Below are 25,343 nucleotides of genomic sequence, written 5' to 3'. Positions count from 1 at the left end.
AATATTTGTATGAACATGACAAGATTCAACAACTGAGACATAAATTGAACAAGTTCCACAGACATGTGACTAACAGAAATGGAATAATGTGTCAAAATCAAAAGTAACAGTCAGTATCTGGTGTGGCCACCAGCTGCATTAAGTACTGCAGTGCATCTCGTCCTCATGGACTGCACCAGATTTGCCAGTTATTGTTGTGAGATGTTGCCCCACTCTTCCACCAAGGCACCTGCAAGTTCCCAGACATTTCTGGGGTGAATGACCCTAGCCCTCACCTTCCGATCCAACAGGTCTCAGACGTGCTCAATGGGATTGAGATCCGGGCTCTTCGCTGGCCATGGCAGAATACTGACATTCCTGTCTTGCAGGAAATCATGCACAGAACGAGCAGTATGGCTGGTGGCATTGTCATGCTGGAGGGTCATGTCAGGATGAGCCTGCAGGAAGGGTACCACATGAGGGAGGAGGATGTCTTCCCTGTAACGCACAGCGTTGAGATTTCCTACAATGATAACAAGCTCAGTCCGATGATGCTGTGACACACCGCCCCAGACCATGACGGACCCTCCACCTCCAAATCAATCCCGCTCCAGAGTACAGGCCTCGGTGTAACGCTCATTCACTCGACGATAAGCGCGAATCCGACCATCACCCCTGGTGAGACAAAACCGTGACTCGTCAGTGAAGAACACTTTTTGCCAGTCCTGTCTGGTCGGGCGACGGTGGGTTTGTGCCCATAGGCAACGTTGTTGCCGGTGATGTCTGGTAAGGACCTGCCTTACAACAGGCCTACATCCTGTCTCCCTGTAGCGCTGTCTTAGGCTTCTCACAGTATGGACATTGCAATTTATTTCCCTGGCCACATTTGCAGTCCTCATGCCTCCTTGCAGCATTCCTAAGGCATGTTCACACTGATGAGCTGGGACCCTGGGCATCTTTCTTTTGGTGTTTCTCAGAGTCAGTAGAAAGGCCTCTTTAGTGTCCTAAGTTTTCATAACTGTGACCTTAATTGCCTACCGTCTTTAAGCTGTTGGTGTCTTAACAACCATTCCACAGGTGCATGTTCATTAATTGTTTATGGTTCATTGAATAAGCATGGGAAACAGTGTTTAAACCCTTTACAATGACGATCTGTGAAGTTATTTGGATTTTTCCGAATTATCTTTAAAAGACAGGGTCCTGAAAAAGGGACGTTTCTTTTTTGCTGAGTTTATATTTCGCTTGTCTTTATATCCACGAACAATTGCAGTTTAAATCATTGTCATTTGGCGGCTTTTACATTTCTATCTGCTTTTATCCCTTTGTCCTTTTTGTTCCTCCCTGCTTCCCCTCTTCCTTGGGACACATCATTATTCTTCAGTCAGCATGACACTCTTTTCATGTCACAACGCCAAAGGATAAAGTGATCTCCTTTTGAAAATACCGTTGAATACACACCCTGGAATATCCTGTTGCCTCCCATTCCATCATTGTGTGTCAGCATAATGATTAGCATTTCCCAATAGAATGCGCTGCTGTTCAGGCTAGCTTCGTTAGCCTGAATTGTAGCATTAGCATATTAGCCTTCTGTAGCATTAGCATATTGCCTTCTGTAGGTCAACAAGGGGAATGATTAGCATTCAGTGAGGGTGCCTGGCTTGAACGCTACTGGACGCCCATCAACTTAACCTGAGTGGATTTAGCAGCAGATTTATGAGCTAAGTCTAATCTCATTAGTCCCTGGTCCTCTGCTCACCTCATTGATTACCAAAACAGTCATTTACATCCTATGATTACTAATTAGGCATTTGTACCTTGTCTGAAATCATCGTGTTAGTACCACATGGGGATGTTTGACACGTACTCCTCTGCCTTAAGTGTTGCCGCTTGCGCCGCTGAATAGGTAGCTTTTCGTTTAGCGCCCAATGCTAAGACGCTTCAGGAGGGCGGTCACGTGCGCTAGCAGGTCAGATGTCCTGGGCTTGAGCCTCAGTGTGAGCCGAATCGGGAGGAAGTGGTACTTGCTAAGGAAGCATTGTGACGTCCTTTACATTAGCATGTGACATACTCCCATTCGATCCTTTCAGATACATATCATTTTCATCTTGGTCCCTGCAATGCTAAACACATAGTAGTTCAATAGATACACTGAGTGTACAAAACATTTAGGAATATTGAGTTGCTCCCCCTTTTTTACCTTCCGAACAGCCTAAATTCGTCGGGGCATGGACTCTTCAAGGTTGTCGAAAGCGTTCCACAGGGATGCTGGCCCATGTTGACTCCAATGCTTCCCACAGTTGTCAAGTTGGCTGGGTGTCCTTTGGGTGGTGGACCGTTCTTGATACACACGGGGAAACTGTTGAGCGTGAAAACCCCAGAATTTTGCCATTCTTGACACATTTAAACCGGTGCGCCCTAGCACCTACTACCATACCCTGTTCAAAGGCACTTAAATATTTAGTTTTGCTTATTCACCTTCTGAATGGCACACACATACAATCCATGTCTCAATTGTCTCCAGGCTTATTTAACCTGTCTCATCCCCTTTATCTACATGGATTGAAATGTATTTAACAGGTGACATCAATAAGGGAGCATAGCTTTCACCTGGTCAGTCTGTCATGGAAAGAGCAGGTGTTCCTAATGGTTTGTGCACTCAGTATTTTATTGTACATGTGCAGAAAGCAAATCGTGCAAATTGTATTTCCATTTAAAAGACCTTCCATTTATTTATAGATAATCAGGATGCATCCCAAATGGCAACCTATTCCCTAATTACATTTACATTTTAGTCATTTTGCGGACGCTCTTATACAGAGCGAGTGAATGAGTGCATACATTTCTGTACTTTTTCTACTGGTAACCCATGGGAATCGAACCCACATCCCTGGCGTTGCAAGCGCCATGCTCTACCAACTGTATTGCACTACATACTTCACATTCATATTCTTCTCATTTTATTCAATCATTCTCTCTTGTTAAAGCACATTGACTTCTGCAGTCGAGATTTGCACCTCTAGTGTATAAAAGGCAACATGAAATTGGTCTGTATCTGGCTGTGGTTCTAAATATCAGTAAGAACTCGACGGACACTACAAAAGCTTCAACCAAGTTTATTCATGAATAAAAGTATCTGTTTTAGGTCAGTTAGGATCACCACTTTTATTTTAAGAATGTGAAATGTCAGAATAATAGTAGAGAGAATTATTTATTTCAGCTTTTATTTTTTTCATCACATTCCCAGTGGGTCAGAAGTTTACATACACTCAATTAGTATTTGGTAGCATTGCCTTTAAATTGTTTAACTTGGGTCAAATGTTTTGGGTAGCCTTCCACAAGCTTCCCACAATAAGTTTTGGCCCATTCCTCCTGACAGAGCTGGCCTCCTTGCTCGCACACGTTTTTTCAGTACTGCCCACAAATCTTCTATAGGTTTGAGGTCAGGGCTTTGTGATGGCCACTCCAATACCTTGACTTTGTTGTCCTTGAGCCATTTTGCAACACAATTTTGGAAGTATACTTGGGGTCATTGTCCATTTGGAAAACCCATTTGCCACCAAGCTTTAACTTCCTGACTGATGTCTTGAGATGTTACTTCCATATATCCACATAATTTTCCTGCCTCATGATGCCATCTATTTTGTGAAGTACACCAGTCCCTCCTGCAGCAAAGCACCACCACAACATGATGCTGCCACCCCCGTGCTTCACGGTAGGGATGGTGTTCTTCAGCTTGCAAGCCTCCCCCTTTTTCCTCCAAACATAACTATGGTCATTATGGCCAAACAGTTCTATTTTTGTTTCATCAGACCAGAGGACATTTCTCCAAAAAGTACGATCTTTGTCCCCATGTGCAGTTGCAAACCATAGTCTGGCTTTTTTATGGCGGTTTTGGAGCAGTGGCTTCTTCCTTGCTGAGCGGCCTTTCAGGTTATGTCGACATATGACTCTTTTTTTCTGTGGATATAGATACTTTTGTAACTGTTTCCTCCAGCATCTTCACAAGGTCCTTTGCTGTTGTTCTGGGATTGATTTGCACTTTTCGCAACAAAGTATGTTCATCTCTAGGATACAGAACGCGTCTCCTTCCAGAGACTGGTACGTGGTCCCATGGTGTTTATACTTGTGTACTATTGTTTGTACAGATGAACGGGTACCTTCAGGCGTTTGGAAATTGCTCCCAAGGATGAACCAGACTTGTGGAGGTCTACAATTTCTACAATTTATTTTCTGAGGTCTTGGCTGATTTCTTTTGATTTTCCAATGATGTCAAGCAAAGAGGCACTGAGTTTGAAGGTAGGCCTTGAAATACATCCACAGGTACGCCTCCAATTGACTGAAATGATGTCAATTAGCCTATCAGAAGCTTCTGAAGCCATGACATCATTTTCTGGAATTTTCCAAGCTCTTTAAAGGCACAGTCAATTTAATGTATGTAAACTTCTGACCTACTGGAATTGTGATACAGTGAATTATAAGTGAAATAATCTGGCTGTAAACAATTGTTGGAAAAATTACTTGTCATGCACGAAGTAGATGTCCTAACCGACTTGCCAAAACTATAGTTTGTTAACAAGAAATTTGTGGAGTGGTTTGAAAAATGAGTTTTAATGACTCCAACCTAAGTGTAGGTAAACTTCTGACTTCAACTGTGTATATATATACTGTATATACTCCAATCTGGCTGGAGTCGCCTCCTCTCTAAAAATTACATCTTTATTGCAAGGTAGGAAGTTTAGTTATAGGGGCAATAAACTGTTCCTTCTCCCTTAATGTGACCTGACCTGACATCGACCCCCTTCATCACTAATCCACATCTCTCCACCCTTATCAGTGCCTGCCAACGTGATTGTTTTCCCTGCACTCAGTACATTCCAAGCTTAATTTCACCCACCATATACATTCCTCCTACAGATATCCATTAACTTCTGGTGTAGACCCTAGACTATGGCACCCCTCATGTCTCTAGCATAACTAATGATTAATAATATTGAAAGTTCAGAAATCCGAACCCATCAGTACCCCCTTTTTTTGAACATTTTATATCATACTGTTCAACATTACATAAACTTGGAAATGACTAATAAATGGACAAACGATGATAATAAAACATGAACAAAAAATAAACATGATTAACATTCAGTGAGGATTACAAACTCGGAGACTTTATGGCCTCTATTCTATAGTCACAACATGCACACTCTCATTTCCATTTTTCATAGAACACTGATAATAACATGACCCCTGGAGCTGTTGACTTCTTCCATTTCAACTTTCTCCTTCTGGTTCCTAAGAGAGGGATAGCACAAGACTTGAAAAGCAACGAGAAACGCAAAACATAACAATGTGGTAAGCTATGCCTAATTTATGTATGCAAAGATAAAACCAAAGTCTGATAACGTGACAATTCCAACTCTCTCTTCGCCTGACAATGCCTTCAGGATACTTTTCTGCTGGATTCCACAAAAATGAAGGCCCTAAACCTCGTGCTTTCACCCAGTCTTCCCCATCAGGCCACGGGTTATAAGAAGGTGATCCCAAGCCAACATCATTTTCACTTTGTTCCCCGTCTCCTCCTTCCTCCATTGCCACCCGATAGGCAAGTACGTAGCCCTAATCAACGCTACATCCTCTTGAGGTAACTCAGCACTTTTCACATCAATGCTTCCAGAATGTTGTCCAGAGTACAATTACCCCAACATCTATCCTTTAATATGATGACCATGAAACTAGCATCCGATAGCATATCAGGCACACAGCGCCCTTTCATCTTGGCATGGTGAGACAGATGGATACTATTCATTGGGTCTGCATCCTAAATAGAGCCCCACAGTGGAGGTGTCATAGTACCCATAAAACCTAGTGGTCAAAAGGTGCTAGAGATAACGTGCAGGAGCTTGCAGGGATTTGTATTCTTCCATGATGTCTACTTTTATGCTAATGAGCATTTTCAAATCTTATAGTAAATAGAGCCAAGTATATTGATAAGTCACCTTGTCCGAGAGAGATTTTACGTGGTTATGAAAATGTCACGTCAGGGTAAACCTACGCGAAACACAGCCCTTGTTTGAAGTGTTTCTAAAATCCCCAATGGGGAAAAATGTATGGTGGAAAAACCATTTCCCTGTTTTACCGCTAGATTTTATGGGTATTATGATTCATACTGTGGTACTCTATGGCACCATTATTCCATTCATAGTGCACTACTATGGGCCCTATTCAAAAGTAATGCATTATGAAGGGAATAATGGTATCATTTGTGGTGCGAACACTGTAGAGATGCAATTAAATACACTTTCAGTTCCACTCCGTACTAATGTCTCTAACATGCCCTTTTATCTGCCCTGTAGTGTGGATAACCACAAAGGTTATCACAAGAGGACTTGCCATCTGAGACACTGTGTTCCTTATGGAAGTCTATTATATGGTGTGTATATACTGTATGGTGCAACTGAGTGTGGGAGGTAGATGTGTGTGTGGGGTGTATATTGGAGTGAGAGAGACTGAGAGATAGAGATAAAAAAAGGATAAAGCATATGGAAGAGGAGAGGACAGGTGAGGAACAGAGAGCGTGGGTTCACGGAAGCGCTCTCCTTTGTAGTTCCATCCTACCAACCTGTAAACAGGTGGCCTTGACCAGCTGTTCCACAGCACCGTGCCACACACTGACACTACTTCACCCCCAATGTCTTGTCTAGGTCTGTGCCAGTCAGATATAGGCTAGGCCTGTTTCCTTGTAACACACACGCTCTGACACACACACACACAACACACACACACACACACACACACACACACACACACACACACACACACACACAGACAGCTATGTCTTACTATACTTGTGCATTTTAGTTGGTTTACTTTTCTTGTGAGGACTTCTGGTACTCGCAAGTATAGTAAAATGTGTGTGTACACACACACACACACACGCCCGCCCTAGTGTCCCAGTACAGTAAGTCCCAGGAAAGACTGTAGGAGAACTTGTTTTCAACTCCCCCAGTGCCGGTGTGAACATGTGGGCTTATTTGTTGACTTGTTCCCCCTGTCTGGAGGCGCTAGTTTTGGAAGGAGACGATGAGTCACGCCTAGAGAGAGAGGTGTGTTTTTAATTAAGGTTGACAACAGGAAACCAACGCATCTCGGTGTCTGTCTGTCCATCTGTCACCTCCTCTGTCTCTCTGTGTGTCGGTCTATCTGTCTCCTCTCTTGCTTCTTCCCTTTGGCTCTTTCGATCTCTTGGTGTGTCTCTTTTGGTATGTCTTGTCTTGTCTGTCTTGTTCTCTTTTTGAGTGTTTGCGTTTCGGTGTGTATGCATGTCTGTTTGTCTCTTTAAACCCACCCGCTTCCCCTCTCTCTGATTCAAACTTTGTTTCAGCTATGCAGAGTGAGCAGCCAGTTCGCCGGTCCGTCCGTCCGCCGGTCCGTCCGTCCGCCCGTCCGTCCGTCAGCCCGTCCGTCTGTCGGCCGTCCGTCTGTCGGCCCGTCTGTCTGTCGGCCCGTCCGTCTGTCTGTCGGCCCGTCCGTCCGTCAGCCAGCCAGCCAGCCAGGCGGTATAGTGCATTAATGCAACACTTCTGGGGAGAGAGGGAGAAGAGAGGCTTTTCAGTTTTGCCCTTAGCCCGACACTCCCAGAGGATTGGAGTATCTATCTTTCTAGCCCAAGGTCTTATTTGAGCCTTGTCAGTTTGGTCAAGCATGGACTGAGATGCATATAACATTGAGTTGGGCAGAAGAGTTACATTGTGGTCTCGCTTTCTATCCTTTTATCTTCATCACTGTCAAAAACAATGCTTTAGATAAACCTCGACCTCATCCAGCTTTACTGTACTGTATCATATCCTTCAGTATTACATTTTCAAACACATTTCTTCCCTTACATGGCTACACCTTAAGACTTCACTAGTGCTTCTCTGTATTGACGTAGCTAGTGCATAACCAGGAGCCATCAGCAATGTGAAATACAGTGAAATGAATCATTCTGATATGCTGAGTCATCTGAGACCTTTGATACACACATGTACCTACTCCTGGAGTGTGGATCTGCCATGGGTGAATGCTCTGCTGCTCTTTGGAAACCCATCTGGTGGGTCAGCTGCAGAGGCAGGGTTGCCTGAGCACACACCCGTTAGATCGGCGTTTCCCAAACTCAATTCTCGGAACCCCAAGGGGTGCGCATTATATATACACTGCTCAAAAAAATAAAGGGAACACTTAAACAACACAATGTAACTCCAAGTCAATCACACTTCTGTGAAATCAAACTGTCCACTTAGGAAGCAACACTGATTGACAATAAATTGCACATGCTGTTGTGCAAATGGAATAGACAACAGGTGGAAATTATAGGCAATTAGCAAGACACCCCCAATAAAGGAGTGGTTCTGCAGGTGGGGACCACAGTCCACTTCTCAGTTCCTATGCTTCCTGGCTGATGTTTTGGTCACTTTTGAATGCTGGCGGTGCTTTCACTGTAGTGGTAGCATGAGACGGCGTCTACAACCCACACAAGTGGCTCAGGTAGTGCAGCTCATCCAGGATGGCACATCAATGCGAGCTGTGGCAAGAAGGTTTGCTGTGTCTGTCAGCGTAGTGTCCAGAGCATGGAGGCGCTACCAGGAGACAGGCCAGTACATCAGGAGACGTGGAGGAGGTGGTAGGAGGGCAACAACCCAGCAGCAGGACCGCTACCTCCGCCTTTGTGCAAGGAGGAGCAGGAGGAGCACTGTCAGAGCCCTGCAAAATGACCTCCAGCAGGCCACAAATGTGCATGTGTCTGCTCAAACGGTCAGAAACAGACTCCATGAAGGTGGTATGAGGGCCCGACGTCCACAGGTGGGGGTTGTGTTTACAGCCCAACACCGTGCAGGACGTTTGGCATTTGCCAGAGAACACCAAGATTGGCAAATTCGCCACTGGCGCCCTGTGCTCTTCACAGATGAAAGCAGGTTCACACTGAGCACATGTGACAGACGTGACAGAGTCTGGAGACGCCGTGGAGAACGTTCTGCTGCCTGCAACATCCTCCAGCATGACCGGTTGGCGGTGAGTCAGTCATGGTGTGGGGTGGCATTTCTTTGGGGGGCCGCACAGCCCTCCATGTGCTCGCCAGAGGTAGCCTGACTGCCATTAGGTACCGAGATGAGATACTCAGACCCCTTGTGAGACCATATGCTGGTGCGGTTGGCCCTGGGTTCCTCCTAATGCAAGACAATGCTAGACCTCATGTGGCTGGAGTGTGTCAGCAGTTCCTGCAAGAGGAAGGCATTGATGCTATGGACTGGCCCGCCCGTTCCCCAGACCTGAATCCAATTGAGCACATCTGGTACATCATGTCTCGCTCCATCCACCAACGCCATGTTGCACCACAGACTGTCCAGGAGTTGGCGGGTGCTTTAGTCCAGGTCTGGGAGGAGATCCCTCAGGAGACCATCCGCCACTTCATCAGGAGCATGCCCAGGCGTTGTAGGGAGGTCATACAGGCACGTGGAGGCCACACACACTACTGAGCCTCATTTTGACTTGTTTTAAGGACATTACATCAAAGTTGGATCAGCCTGTAGTGTGGTTTTCCACTTTAATTTTGAGTGTGACTCCAAATCCAGACCTCCATGGGTTGATAAATTGGATTTCCATTGATTATTTTTGTGTGATTTTGTTGTCAGCACATTCAACTATGTAAAGAAAAAAGTATTTGATAAGATTATTTCTTTCATTCAGATCTAGGATGTGTTGTTTAAGTGTTCCCTTTATTTTTTTGAGCAGTATATATATATATATATATATATATATATATATATATATATATATATATATATATACTGCTCAAAAAAATATATACATAATTCTTTGTATTTTATTTTATTTTTTTATTTTTTATTTGTTTTATTTTTTTTGCCCTAGCACTACACGGCTGGTTCAAACGATCAACACTTGATGAGGAGTTGATTATTTGAGTCAGCGGTGTAGTGCACATACTGTACATGTTGAACACACATACGCACTCGTACAATCAGTCGAACGCACACCTCTAATCCAATCTGTGGTCACTCACTCTAGACTGTGTGGTGTGTGTGTGCGTGCTTGCCCCTCTAAAGCCCCTCCAACCTACCAGACCACTACAAATAAGTATTCACTGCAACCATTCAACACCGGTATCTTTTACCCCCAAGCAAAGGAGATTTTTCTTTTCATTCAAATGACAGTCATTTTTACTTTTTTTTTCTCATCACAGCCTAGTGTATATAAAAGCTTTATTTGAATAGCCAGATGAAGTGCATAGAAAAGGTACACAAAAAGGCAGATTTAAAAAAATATATATATTGTAACGCCTATCACCTTTGGATAAATGTATCATGAATACCAATTATTCTTTAACAGTATAATCCAACTCTACTACCAGTCTGTCTCCGTGACAAAATGGCACCCTATTCCCTATGGAGTGCAAAAGTAGTACACTATATACGGAATGGGGTGGCATTTGTGACACGTGTGCTTTTCCTTTGCACATTCAATTTGCCATTCACATTTTATTTAACACATACCCTTCCCTCATCTCTTATTCAAGGCTGACAAGGTAGCCCACAATCCTCTTGGATTTGAAGGCTACCCACAATCCTACAGCACCTTCTAAGAGAGGATTCAGTGTAGCTATTCCCTCCGCAAGGCAAGTATAGAGACACAAAGTAGAGTCGCAATTCAACGGCTCAAACATGAGACGTATGTGGCAGGGTCTACAGACAATCACGGATTACAAAAAGAAAACCTGTTCCATCGCGGATATTGACGTCTCGCTCCCAGACAAATTAAACAACTTCTTTGCGCGCTTTGAGGACGCTCTCCTTCAACGTGGCCAACGTGAGTAAAACATTTAAATGTGTTAACCTTTGCAAGGCTGCCGGCCTAGACGGCATCCCTAGCCTCATCCTCAGAGCATGCGCAGGCTGGCTGCTGTGTTTACAGACATATTCAATCTCTCTCTATCCCAGTCTGCTGTCCCCACATGCTTCAAGATGGCCACCATTGTTCCTGTTCCCAAGAAAGCAAAGATAACTGAACTAAATGACTAGCACTCCATAGCACTCACTTCCGTCATCATGAAGTGCTTTGAGAGACTAGTCAAGGATCATATCACCTCCACCCTACCTGATAGCCTAGACCCACTCCAATTTGCTTACCGCCCTAATAGGTCGACAGACGATGCAATCGCCATCACAATGCACACTGCCCTATCCCATCTGGACCAGTGGAATACCTATGTAAGAATGCTGTTCATTGACTACAGCTCAGCATTTAACACCATAGTACCCTCCAAACTCACCATTAAGCTTGAGGCCCTGGGTCTCGACCCCGCCCTGTGCAACTGGGTCCTGGACTTTCTGACGGGCAGTCCCGAGGTGGTCAAGGTAGGAAATAACATCTCAAGCCCGCTGATCCTCAACACTGGGGCCCCACAAGGGTGCATTCTCAGTGTGGTGTCAGGAAAATAACCTCTCACTCAACGTCAACAAAACAAAGGAGATGATTGTGGACTTCAGGAAACAGCAGAGGGAGCATCCCCTATCCACATCGAAGGGACAGCAATGGAGAAGGTGGAAAGTTTGAAGTTCCTCGGCGTACACATCACGGACAAACTGAAATGGTCCACCCACACAGACAGCGTGATGAAGAGGCGGAACAGCTCCTCTTCAACCTCAGGATGCTGAAGAAATGTGGCATGTCACCTAAAATCCTCACAAACTTCTACAGATGCACAATCGAGAGCATCCTGTCGGGCTGTATCACCGCCTGGTACGGCAACTGCATCACCCTCAAGCGCAAGTCTCTCCAGAGGGTAGTGCGGTCTGCACCACGCATCACCGGGGGCAAACTGCCTGCCAACCTGGACACCTACAGCACCCGATGCCACTGGAAGGCCAAAAAGCTCATCAAGGACAACAACCACCCGAGCCACTGCCTGTTCACACCGCTACCATCCAGAAAGCGAGGTCAGTTCAGGTGCATCAAAGCTGGGATCGAGAGACTGAAAAACAGCTTCTATCTCAAGGCCATCAGACTGTTAAACAGCCGTCACTAACATAGAGAGGCTGCTGCCAACATACAGACTCAAATCTCTGGCCACTTTAATAAATGGATTTAATAAAGGTAACACTAGTCACTTTAAATAATGCCACTTTAATAATGTTTACATAACCTACATTACTCATCTCATATGTATATACTGTATTTTATACCATCTATTGCGTCTTGCCTATGCCCACCGGCATTCGCGCATCTATATATTTATATGTACATATTCTTATTCCATTCCCTTACAGTGTGTGTGTGTGTGTGTGTGTGTAAGGTTGTTGTGAATTTGTTAGATTACTTGTTAGATATTACTGCACTGAAGCACAAGCATTTCGCTACACTCGCATTAACATCTGCTAACCATGTGTATGTGACCAATAAAATTTGATTCAATTCTCAGTGTAAACCAGATTATTCATTACAACATATATTATATATTGGTATGTATTTAGCAACCTCTCGATCACCCTCTGTTCTCTGTGTGCGTCCCAAATTGCACCCTATTCCTTTCATAGCACACTACTTTTGCCCTGTGCCCTTTTAAAAGTAGTGCACTTTCTCTTTTCCTTTGACGCCCGTCACATCCCATAATATAGAGGAATATCTGCTCCAGCCACTTCCAGACTCCTGTATCAGTTATGTGTTGATATTGACCTCTCTTTGATGTTTTGAGGGTGGCTGCTGAAATCCTGTTTGTGTGTGTGTGTGCCCTTATTGACACGTCCTCCCACTGCCTGGAGGTAAGGGATAATGTGGTGGTGACTGTGGTGGCAAGCCTGACTCCTGATCTCTAGTTGTAACACTGAAAACAGAAACAGACAGTGTGAACACACACACTGGCAAGGAGGATGGGAGCGAAGATGAATCAATGCACACTCCTCCACAAACCATAGGTATACAAATAGGCATGTGTGAGATTTGTATTGGTGCCTGTTGATTTCAGAGGGAGAGGAAGAGTGAAAATGAGAGAGGGAGAGAGATGGAGAGAGAAGCTCATATAATGTGACTGGAGCCATTTTAGCAACAGGGAAAATGAAACCCTCTCTGGGCTAGTTGAAGATTCACTCATTAGCTTTTCTATCCTACTCAGCATGAATGAGATGAGTCGAAATAGTCTCAAAAGAGGGTTAGAAGTGTATTAAAATATACGACTACCCTGAGATGAGCTCTAACCCCATATCATTATGATGTTATTGTCAAACCTCAAACTGCTGTGCAAACCCTCTAAAGTCCAGTGTGTGTGTGTGACTGCGTGTGTGTGGAGTCATCTCGACTCCAGTTCATTTATTTACACAACCGTTTGATAACCACATCTTTTCACGTTGCTCAAACACTTCTAATCCTAATCTGAAGAATCTCATTTTGGAATGTCTTTGCCCCCAAGACAGACACTTCATTTCACCAGATGCCAAACATCTCTCAAGTCTAGCCTCTTCCATTTTTATAGAACACGGCACCCTATTCAGCCCTACGGGCCCTGGTCAAAAGTAGTGCTCTATAACGGGATCAAGTGCCATTTGGGATGCAGTCATAACTCGAGCGTGCAACGTTAACCTTCAGTCAGTAGTTACTTTGCTCCCGGAAAACCAACAAAAAGCCAGCGGTAGTAGGACCTTGTGCGCGCATGTGTGTGCCTTGTTTGGATTTTCTGAGGAGATTGTTTGGACAGGAGCGGCTGCTGGTGTTTAAAAGGACAGAGACGTGGTATGTGCACGCACACACACAGATCCACACACCACAGAGATAAGGGAAGGGAAAATGTCCTGTTTCACTCCCAGCCCCAGTGAAGTCTTGCAGAATGCAAGTCCACATAAACAAGCATAAAAAACAAAGGAGGAAGAGGGAGCGAGAGAGAGAAGTAAGGGGGAGAGAAAAAAGACAGAAGCGAAGCGAATATGAAAAAGATTCAGCTGTGAAACAGTATCTGTGTGGAAATGAAACGTAATGTATGTATAAAACTGGGACAGCTAGTGCGATAGCATTAATCATTCTGCTCCTGTGTGTTTGTGTAGGAATGTGTGTGTTTTGAAGAGATGGATTCCTTGTGCCTGCAGATACAGTATATCACTAATCTGTATATATACATCTGCTATATACAGTACCTTAGGGTCAACATTACCCCCTGGGAGGTGTGTGTGTTGAGTACAAAGATGTGCCCAGAAGGTCTCAGATACGGTACTTGATATGATCCTATACTTGTATCCATCAGTGTCCATATAAGACTATTGCGGGAGTAAATTATTCTACCGATAGGTCACCTTGTTGAAATGGGGGGGGGATATAAATGTCTGTGGCACCTCAGCAGGAGATTCCGTGACATTCAACTGTCTTGCGTCTGTCTGTCTGTCTGTGTGTTAAAGATGGCACAAATCTTCATGTCCAGCTCCTCTGTACTGTATGTTCTATTGGGTCCATTGTAAACCAAGAGCAGTATTTTACATGTTTGTGTTTGACCCAGGTCTGGTATGCGTGCACCTAACCATCTGGTTTCTGTCCTCCCGTTAGAAGGGGTGTGTGTTTTGTGGTGTGTATGTGTGTTTTTTGTATGCCCCAAACCACCCATTCTTCCCATATGTTCCCAGGGAGTTAGGTCGCCCAGTTAGTTTCAAACGTAGTGTACTCTCATCCACTAACCTGAAGCTTATAAATTAATGAATTATGCAACGGGTGGGTCTAATCCTGGTTGCTGATTGGTTAAAACCGCATTCCAGTCGTTGTCTATTCCACACGTTACCACCAGCTAAGGCTATGATACAATATACTCTCATCAGCCCAACCAGGCAATTTATAAACTTGATCTCCACTGTCCCATTTGAAGATTAACGTGTCAGGATGAGGCCTCTTTTCTCAGCCAGTTGAAATCATGAATAAGCATAATATTTATGGATACATACAAACAAATGTCAATAGAAAAACAGGTCAAACAAAACAAAATGCAGCTAGTTTGCTGTATTTTCAGTTTCAAGTGAACAGTGTCCTGACGAAAGAGCACATTTTCTATGCCAGGCGAAATCGCTCGTCATTAGCTCATTGTAAATGTCACTACAAATAAATGTCACTAAAAAACAGCTTGAACAAATGCAAATGCAGCTACTTTGCTGTTATTCTGTCTGCACTATTTGACATGACTGTGTTAGCCGTAGTTGGCTAGCTAGCAACCAAGGGATATGAACATTGCCAGGCAGCATTGCAACGGAACATTAGAACAAACGACTTAAACATAGATACAGAATAAAATACTTCAGGATTGGGTCGCGTCTTTGGCAACCGAACCGATAGAATGAACGACTAGCCACCTTGGGTAGCAACCCTAGATTTGTGTCGGGAACATATCTCGTGGAAGGATGAAATAGTATGAATACATTCATAAAAATAACATCATACCAAGATATCCTCCAAATACTGGCTTCTCTGTCATTGTCACTTAAATGCCTGTGCGCTGATGAATGCTGCAACAGTTAATATAGCAGTTAATATTGCTTATTGTTGCCCAATAAACTGCAGGACCATTCATCAGTGTGCAGGTATCTATCTAAATGTCATGAGGTTGCACTGTTAGCCCAACTCCCGTGTGTGTGTGTGTGTGTGTGTGTGCACTCCTCAAACCATTCTGTCTCTCTTCTCGTCTCCCTCTACCAGGGAGATGACCCAGATAGACCAGTCCATGACTGCTGAGCCCATATGTCTCTGGTCAGATTTAGTGTACTATACTGAACAGTTACAGTTCATATAAGGGAAATCAGTCAATATAAATTCATGAATTAGGCCCTAATCTATGGATTTCACATGACTGGGCAGGGGTGCACCCACTGGGGTGCCAGGCCCAGCCAATCAGAATAGGTTTTTCCCCCACAAAAAGGGCTTTATTACAGACAGAAATACTCCTCAGTTTCATCAGCTGTCCGGGTGGCTGGTCTCAGACGATCCCACAGGTGAAGAAGCCTGATGTGGAGGTCTTGGGCTGGCATGGTTACACGTGGTCTGCGGTTGTGAGGCCGGTTGGACGTACAGCCAAATTCTCTAAAACGATGTGGCTTATGGTAGAGAAATGTACATTCAATTCTCTGGCAACAGTTCTGGTGGACATTCCTGCAGTCAGCATGCCAATTGCATGCTATCTCAACTTTAGACATCTCTGTGTGATAAGTGCACATTTTGGGGCCATTTTATGGTGCCCAGCACAAGGTACACCTGTGTAATGATCATGCTGTTTAATCAGCTTCTTGACATGCCACACCTTTCATGTGGATGGATTATTTTGGCAAAGAAGAAATAACTGGGATGTGAACATATTTGTGTACAAAATTGGAGAGAAAAGGTTTTTGTGCATATGGAACATTTCTGGGATATTTTATTTCAGCTCATAAAACATGGGACCAACTTTACACGACCAACACTTTATATTTGTTCAGTGTGTGTGTGTGTGTGTGTGTGTGTGTGTGTGTAGGAAATACGGTGCTTTTTGGGATGTAACCTATGTGTGCTTATGCACACCAGTAACCATCTGTCTCCTCTCCTCCTGATTCACCAGGGAGGTAACCCAGATAGACCAGTTCCTCCAGGAGACGGCGGCGCGGGAGGCCAATGCCAAGGTGCGCCTGCAGCAGTTCATCGAGGAGCTCCTGGACCGTGCCGACCGTGCCGAGAAACAGCTGCAGATCATCAGCAGCTGCGGGACCACACCCAACGGCAGCATGGGACGCTGCAGCCTGCCCGGCTCCAACAAGGGCTCCAACAATGGACGCCAGGTGAGCTGATCTAAGACCAGTTTTGCTTTTGGTTACACAAATGGTTAAGGTAAGCTGACTCTAGATCTGTAGCCTGCCAGGCTCCAAAAAGGCAACAAATGCCAAGTGATCTGGAGTTGAGAGAGGAAGTTGACCGTATAGTAGACAAACAAAAGTCAGATTTGTGTGAGGGCAGCCTAATGGTTAAGTGTTGGGAAAAGTAAGCTGATCCTAGATCTGTGTCTGGTGATTTGGAGTGGAGAAGAAGTTGCCCTAGATACTGATCTGAGGTCAGATTTGTGTGTGGGAACCTAATGGTTAAGATTGGAAAGGTAAGCTGATTAATAGACTGTGTGCGCACGTGCGTGTGCATGTACTGCGTGTGTGTGTGTGTTTACTGAATAGAATAGTTATTGTTGTACGTCACAAGAGGCTGCTGAGGGGAGGACAGTGCATAACAATGGCTGGAACGGAGCGAATGGAATGGCATCAAACACATGGAAACCATGTTGGAAGTATTTGATACCATTCCACCCAAGCCATTGCCACGAGTCCGTCCTCCCCAATTAAGTTTCCACCACCCTCCTGTGTTGTACATTCCTTTAATATAGTCCATGCATAATTAGTTAACATTACATAAGTCACTTATATAATTGGTTCTACAACTGCATATGTTACTTCCAGTCCAAATAAATGGGGTCATTTTTTGGGGTGATATTGGTATCTTTTAAATGATCGGTGATGAAAATAAATAAATGATTTTGGAGCGACATGAAAACAAGCAGTTTGATAATCTAACCTAGCATGTGAATGTCTGTCTGAGACCCAAATGGCAACTTATTCCCTACATAGTGCACTACTTTTGACCAGAGCTCTATGGGTCCTTGTCAAAAGTAGTGCACCATATAGGGAATGGGTTGCATCTTATCACTTGGGATATTAGAAACAGGCAAGGCGGGCGTGTTGTGATGCGTGTCGACTCACCACAATTTTGCTTTTAATTTGATCTGGGACGATAGTGAGTGTGTTAAATATTTATTAAACAGAATGGCAGAGCGCTGGACTGTGACTAGCGGAATTGGACAGCGATGGAGAAGTGTGTGTGTGTGTGTGTGTGTGTGTGTGTGTGTGTGTGTGTGTGTGTGTGTGTGTGTGTGTGTGTGTGTGTGTGTCTGGCCGCTGGTCATGTCACCACTCTATTTCTTCATTTACCTCAGAGGTAATTGGTTGTCTAGGTGTTAGTTATTACTACATTACTATTACTATAATAGGTGTTAGTTATTACTACATTACTATTACTATAATAGGTGTTAGTTATTACTACATTACTATTACTATAATAGGTGTTAGTCATTACTACATTACTATTACTATAATAGGTGTTAGTCATTACTGTTTTTTGGGATAGAGATGCACACAGCTTTAATTGAAATGCTAAATAGGTTTCAGCTAATGATCAGGTATGTTGATTACAGGAATCAGTAGTTTCTGACTCACTTGATATCAGGGTTACCCTTGAGGCATGAGGAAATTCTGTGGGGACGTTTTAGAATTTCCTCATGCCATTAGATATGATCTGAAACCTAAAATATTGTATTGGTATTGTATTGGTATTGATTACGTGCAGAAAACTTACAGTAGAGGTAATGATAATATGTTCCCATATTATAGACCAAAACAAGGTAGACATTGTGATACATTTTACTAAGCTCTCCCCTGCCATTTCCAATTCTAAAGTGTCATTTATCCAAGTCTTGTTAGTGAGAAAGAAGGGGCCAGTTTCTATCCATTTTCCTTCCATCTATCGTTTCCATGGAGACACCAGTGGCTCTACTTGTTCTAGTCGTCCAGGTCAGGTGACAGCGCAGTAGTTTGTCTCTGATTTGTCTTAGATACCACATATTCTACTCTCCCTCCCTGTTATCTCTCCCATTACTGACCTCTCCCACAGTTGACGGAGTTAAGCGAATGTGTGTTTCCCGCGCCGCCCAGATTCCCCACTCTTGACCATGCACAACCTGCATCCCATCAAGCTCATTCATTACCCAGCCTGATGTAGCCTAGCTAGGCTGTGTCCCAACTGGCACCCTATTCTCTACGTAGTGCACTACTTTTGATCAGATCAGATGTATCTGGTCCAAACTAGTGCTCTATATAGGGAATAGGGCACCATTTGGGATGCACTCCCTAGTCTCCGTTAGTGCTCTATTAAGTGGCTAGATTGTCAACATTTTACAGGGTTTGCACTTAACCTGTGTTTAAGAGGCTGTTAGACAGTCAGTGATGTGCAGCGGTGTTGTTATGGTGCTTTTGAGGCTTGATTTGCATCCACAGTAGTCATCTTGTTTGTCTTCTTGTGCTTATGAGTCGTTGTTTTCAGCGTTCTTGTGTCTGTGGCTAGGATATTATTATATTATAGGACATTTGGCATGCTATGGACACCAGAAAATACTGCATGCTGGCGCACCGGCACATTGGCCATCCACGGATGCCCCCCTCTCTGCCATTCCTCCCTCCCTCCGATTCTGTTTGGGTAGTGAGTGAGATGGATGGGTGTTTGCCTGCTTCCTCCCTTGTCTGTTTCTACTGGTGCTCGACCCAGACAGGATTTTCTCTCTCTCTCTCTCTCTCTCTCTCTCTCTGTGTGTGTGCGTGACACACACACACACCTCAGTACATCTGAGATGTATGGGAAGCCCCTGTAGGGAATTTGCTTGAAGGGAGGAAGAGAGAAGGTAGGAGAAGAGTGAGAGAGTTGGGGAGAAGGAATCTACAGAGGGTAGTGAGAAAATGGGAGTGATACTGTAGATTAAGGTATTGGGCGAGAGGAGGAGAGCGGGATAGAGGTACAGTCCAGTAGAGAGACGAGAGACTGTGTGAGTTCTTATACGGTAGATGAAGGGAGGGGAAGAGACATGGAAAAAAACAGAGGGAATGAAGATAAAGGGAAACGTGGCAGGCCCACGCCCAAAGCCTCCTGAATACCTTTTGCTCCTTGTGTAAAAGAGGGGGATTGCCAACTCTCCCTCCCTTTTCACACTCTGTCTGACCAGGGTGGTCAAAAGTAGTGCAATATATAGAGACTAGGGTGCCCTTTGGGACATAGTCACTCTCTTTCAGATAGCTGTGATTACACTTCCTTAATGTTTGCCAACTAGCTGCCATGTTTTTAGAGCCTCAGCCAATCGCAGTTAATTATCCCTGAACCTCAGACATCACTCGCATACAGGAGCTTTGTAGTTTCCTCCTGTGTGTGTGTGTGTGTGTGTGTGTGTGTGTGTGTGTGTGTGTGTGTGCATGTGTGTTGAAGCTATAGACTGGACTCCCACGTTTTCTCTTTTTTTTTCTTCATTCGTCAATACCTTTCATGATAGCAGAATGACTGTTTTTCCTTTTGTTATTGAAATGGTGAATTCAACATTTTATCAAGCAAAGCCTTTTTGAAAGTCACTCTGATCCACTCCCACTCATTTCAGTCATTTGTTTGGCTAACTAATTGGTCTCTATGGTATTGTATCGTTTTGCGAAGTTGACATGCATAGTGCCATTTTCAAAATGGTGGACAGCCAATGTTGAGCGAGGGGGATTCTGCTGCCGTGTCGAACATGACGGTAACATTTGATCATGATGGAAACCAAACGAGGGTGGCCTATGGTGATTGGTGGGATGGGCTAAGAGTGGCTGAGGGGTGGGATTAAAGAGCTTATGTTCGGTAATGTGTTATTCTTATGTGATTGCGGTATATAAAGTACCATGTATGTAAAATGTATGTATATGTAACCGATGTGAAATGGCTAGTTAGTTAGCGGTGGTGCGCGCTAATAGCGTTTCAATCGGGTGACGTCACTCGCTCTGCGACCTTAAGTAGTTGTTCCCCTTGCTCTGCAAGGACTGCGGCTTTTGTGGCGCGATGGGTAACGACGCTTCGTGGGTGTCAGTTGTTGATGTGTGCAGAGGGTCCCTGGTTCAAGCCCAGGTTGGGGCGGGGAGAGGGACGGGAGCTATACTGTTACATATATATATATATATAGCTGAAAAGCTGTAAAAACAAAAAAAGATATGTGTCCTCAGAGGGGGGTGGCGGTGGATGGGCTAGTAAAAAATATAAATTAGAACTATTTGATCATGATGGACATGACATGGATGTACCACTATGATTTATTGATTGTCAAGTTCCCTCTTGCTGGTGCAGCCCCTTGTTGATACTCCATTGGGGGTGGATCTCAATAGTGTTAAGGGGTTTCCTTTGTCAGACGGTTATTGTCATGTAAAAGTACGCCGGGCTCAATGTAATTTACCGTTAATTAACATAAACTCAAGCCGCTGACGCGTGCCTTTGTAACATCTCCATTGAAAAAAGTCTAAAAAATCAATTGAATATACACCATCACAATAAATCCATGATTTATTTTAGGCAGGGCTAAAGAAACATTCTGATATGAAGAAAATGTATTTCAGAAGAACAGAACATGGGTTCTACGGTATGTTATCTGGCTATGTGTCATGTTGTAGGCTTGTTCATTTAGCTGTGCCAATCCTGTGCCATTATTTTATATTATATGATTTAAGAAAAATGTAATTGAACTTCGCTGAATAAGATCGAAAGGATATTTTTCACATTCCATAGCGAGTGTGCAAATGAAGTGGCTATGTTGAGCATTAAAAGTGATCATTTTAAACAGGTACTATATGCTAGATTTTAAGTTATTTGGCAACTTTAATTGTGAATGATCCAAACCTTAGAATGTCTTAGAATCAAAACATACAGTGAGGGGAAAAAATTATTTGATCCCCTGCTGATTTTGTACGTTTGCCCACTGACAAAGAAATGATCAGTCTATAATTTTAATGGTTGGTTTATTTGAACAGTGAGAGACAGAATAACAAGAAAAATCCAGAAAAACGCATGTCAAAAATGTTATAAATTGATTTGCATTTAAATGAGGGAAATAAGTATTTGACCCCCTCTCAATCAGAAAGATTTCTGGCTCCCAGGTGTCTTTTATACAGGTGTCATGACGTTGCCCTCTCTCTGGGTACAGAGAACACAGTTGAACCCCCTCCCTCTGCACCAGGCCTTTTCTATGCACCATCCCCCAACCTACTTCCCCCCACCCAGGCTGTGGTGAGAGGGGTCATAAAATTCCAAAGGAGAATGTCCGGCCTCATGGCCCAGTTTTGAGACAGAGAGGGGTTTCATAGAGAGACAAAGGAATTCTTCCAACTCACAGAATTGGGGAACCGAATGACATTTATGTTCTGGAGAAGGTATAAAAGATCGGTGAAGAATCCAGCTACGAACTGGTCCGCTTGGTACAATTTTGTGATACTCATTAGAGACAATAGTGCCATATTACCATACTAAGGTTTATATAATAGCCTCAGCTATGGGACTTGCATCTAAATGGTTGTATACAATGATTTAATAAGATAAAAGCTATTTGGAATATGTTGAGAGGCTATGTACTGATGTTAATGTGATAGAATTGTATTTATGTTCAAAGCTTAACTTAGTCATTGGCACGCCCCGAAGGGACACAGACAGGACAAGGCATCACGTGACAGTTTTTCTACGTTCAGTATATAAGCCCACCCAGAGTTACTTTCTTGAGACCAGCTTACCTCAGAAGAGAGAGCCAAGGTTTGACCATGCATTCCTCTACTGAACTTTGACTATACCACGTGGTTAAACTTTTAGACTATCGATACCGACAGAATAATAACAAGTCTTTGAAATTAATTAATAGTCTGCAGCTAGAAATTTGATATCATCGAACGCGAAGACCGAAGAAACATCCATTCTATAACAACATTAATGAATGTCGCTTTGAAAGATCCATTCTAACAGAGAGAGAGAACGCGGACAAAAACTCTCCAACAGGGCAAAAACTCTCCAACAAGGATCCCGACGACACACTGAGCGTAAATATATATTGATTGCAATTGTTCCCGAATGAGTGAGCGTTCATGTGCAAAGGAATAGCATATCAATTGTTATTATTTGTTATCAACTCTGTAGGGTCTGGTTTAACAAGCCGCCATGCCGGTTTAGCCCACTAGGGCACATTACTCTACCAATTCTTTGTGACGATAATTACTGTTTGTATGCTTTCTGTGAATTACTTTGTTTAGTAAATAAATGATTTTAAGACAGTTGATGTATGGATGACTTAGTGAAGACTGAGTTCGTGCAGATACAACAATTTACGACGTTTGGAATGAGACGGACGCGAGGTAAAATACACCATTTAAACCAGAAGATAATCGGCCTATACTATAATATAATATAATGTTATAATATAGGAAAGTTAAATTAGGAAAATTATAACTTTGTAATCTGAATATTTTCCTTGGTGCCCCGATCTCCTAGTTAATTACAGTTAAACGATGAATCAGTTTAATCGCGTAATAATAATAACAGGGAGTTATTTTGATAAACATGTCTTCAGTTTAATGGTGCCCAAAGACACGACACAGGTAATGAGCTGAAATTAGGAGCCCACTCTTAAAGGGAGTGCTCGTAATCTCAGTTTGTTACCTGTATAAAAGACACCTGTCCACAGAAGCAATCAATCAATCAGATTCCAAACTCTCCACCATGGCCAAGACCAAAGAGCTCTCCAAGGATGTCAGGGACAAGATTGTAGACCTACACAAGGCTGGAATGGGCTACAAGACCATCGCCAAGCAGCTTGGTGAGAAGGTGACAACAGTTGGTGCGATTATTCGCAAATGGAAGAAACACAAAAGAACTGTCAATCTCCCTCGGCCTGGGGCTCCATGCAAGATCTCACCTCGTGGAGTTGCAATGATTATGAGAATGGTGAGGAATCAGCCCAGAACTACACGGGAGGATCTTGTCAATGATCTCAAGGCAGCTGGGACCATAGTCACCAAGAAAACAATTGGTAACACACTACGCCGTGAAGGACTGAAATTCTGCAGCGCCCGCAAGGTCCCCCTGCTCAAGAAAGCATATATACATGCCCGTCTGAACTTTGCCAATGAACATCTGAATGATTCAGAGGACAACTGGTGAAAGTGTTGTGGTCAGATGACACCAAAATGGAGCTCTTTGGCATCAACTCAACTCGCCGTGTTTGGAGGAGGAATGCTGCCTATGACCCCAAGAACGCCATCCCCACCGTCAAACATGGAGGTGGAAACATTATGCTTTGGGGGTGGACAACTTCACCGCATCAAAGGGACGATGGACGGGGCCATGTACCGTCAAATCTTGGGTGAGAACCTCCTTCCCTCAGCCAGGGCATTGAAAATGGGTCGTGGATGGGTATTCCAGCATGACAATGACCCAAAACACACAGCCAAGGCAACAAAGGAGTGGCTCAAGAAGGAGCACATTAAGGTCCTGGAGTGGCCTAGCCAGTCTCCAGACCTTAATCCTATAGAAAATCTGCGGAGGGAGCTGAAGGTTCGAGTTGCCAAACGTCAGCCTCGAAACCTTAATGACTTGGAGAAGATCTGCAAATAGGAGTGGGACAAAATCCCTCCTGAGATGTGTGCAAACCTGGCGGCCAACTACAAGAAACGTCTGACCTCTGATTGCCAACAAGGGTTTTGCCACCAAGTACTAAGTAATGTTTTGCAGAGGGGTCAAATACTTATTTCCCTCATTAAAATGCAAATCAATTTCTACCATTTTTGACATGCGTTTTTCTGGATTTTTTGTTGTTGTTATTCTGTCTCTCACTGTTCAAATAAACCTACCATTGAAATTATAGACTGATCATTTCTTTGTCAGTGGGCAAACGTACAAAATCAGCAGCGGATCGAATACTTTTTCCCCTCACTGTATATGGGCTGCATGGTGTGACGATAGGCCATTGATGATTTTAAGGAAGTCACAAAAAATGCTTGCGCTCTGTTCCTTGCTTCAGGCTGTGCACACTGTTCTCTCATTAGTTTAATTTAGAATGGCCCATTTATCAAATGGGCATGGTAAAAGTGTCATCCGTATGCATTCGAATAGCGAATGGAGGTCATTTTTCCCCCTGTTAGTTTTTCAATCGTGCCGGAATAGGCTACTCCGGTTATTTGACATGCATAAACCACTGTTTGAGGAGCATGCTGCGGAACGTGTGATATTCCGCCCAAACTCTGTATGCCATGGGCTCTCCAACCCTGTTCCTGAAGCAACCCAGTGCTTAATTTGGGAAACCAAGTGAAATCCGTTCGGGAACATCGATGGTAACATGTTTCCACAACACATATTTAAATAAACTGATGACAGCCCCCCCCATCTCTGCACGCTCGAGAAAGGAATGAGGGAGAGGAGATGGAAACTCACAGTGGTAAGGTATTCTTTAACTAAAGGTAATGTGTCAGCCTATTTAATTATGATTTTTTTAAATGCCCTATTACTAGGCTGTTTAAAATCCGCTATACCGTAGGCTAACTCTGTAAACCGCCCTGCACAATCAATGAACCAACCGCATCGCCAAGGCCTGTAGTTCTCTCCCAGACTCATGGATTAGAAAGCGGAGCAGGAGTACCAGGATCCATAATAATACAGTCCACACTCAAAGGACGATTTACTAGAATTTGTTT

The 25,343-nt window shown here is 43.7% G+C and overlaps 1 protein-coding gene across 3 annotated transcripts in view; it reads left to right on the top strand.

Annotated features, from left to right (window-relative positions):
* LOC106609977 (F-box only protein 41) overlaps positions 1-25,343 on the top strand; it is a 98,003-nt gene that overhangs the window by 45,395 nt on the left and 27,265 nt on the right. For all 3 annotated transcript variants that reach the window (XM_014209059.2, XM_014209060.2, XM_045722650.1), the window contains exon 4: positions 16,580-16,796. In XM_014209059.2, the coding sequence (XP_014064534.1) occupies positions 16,580-16,796 (217 nt within the window). The remainder of the gene's footprint in view (positions 1-16,579; positions 16,797-25,343) is intronic.

Source organism: Salmo salar, chromosome ssa08 (assembly GCF_905237065.1).
Source record: "Salmo salar chromosome ssa08, Ssal_v3.1, whole genome shotgun sequence".
Lineage (NCBI taxonomy): Eukaryota > Metazoa > Chordata > Actinopteri > Salmoniformes > Salmonidae > Salmo > Salmo salar.
The sequence above is the reverse complement of the archived record's forward strand: the minus strand, read 5'-3'. Positions and strand labels throughout refer to the sequence as shown.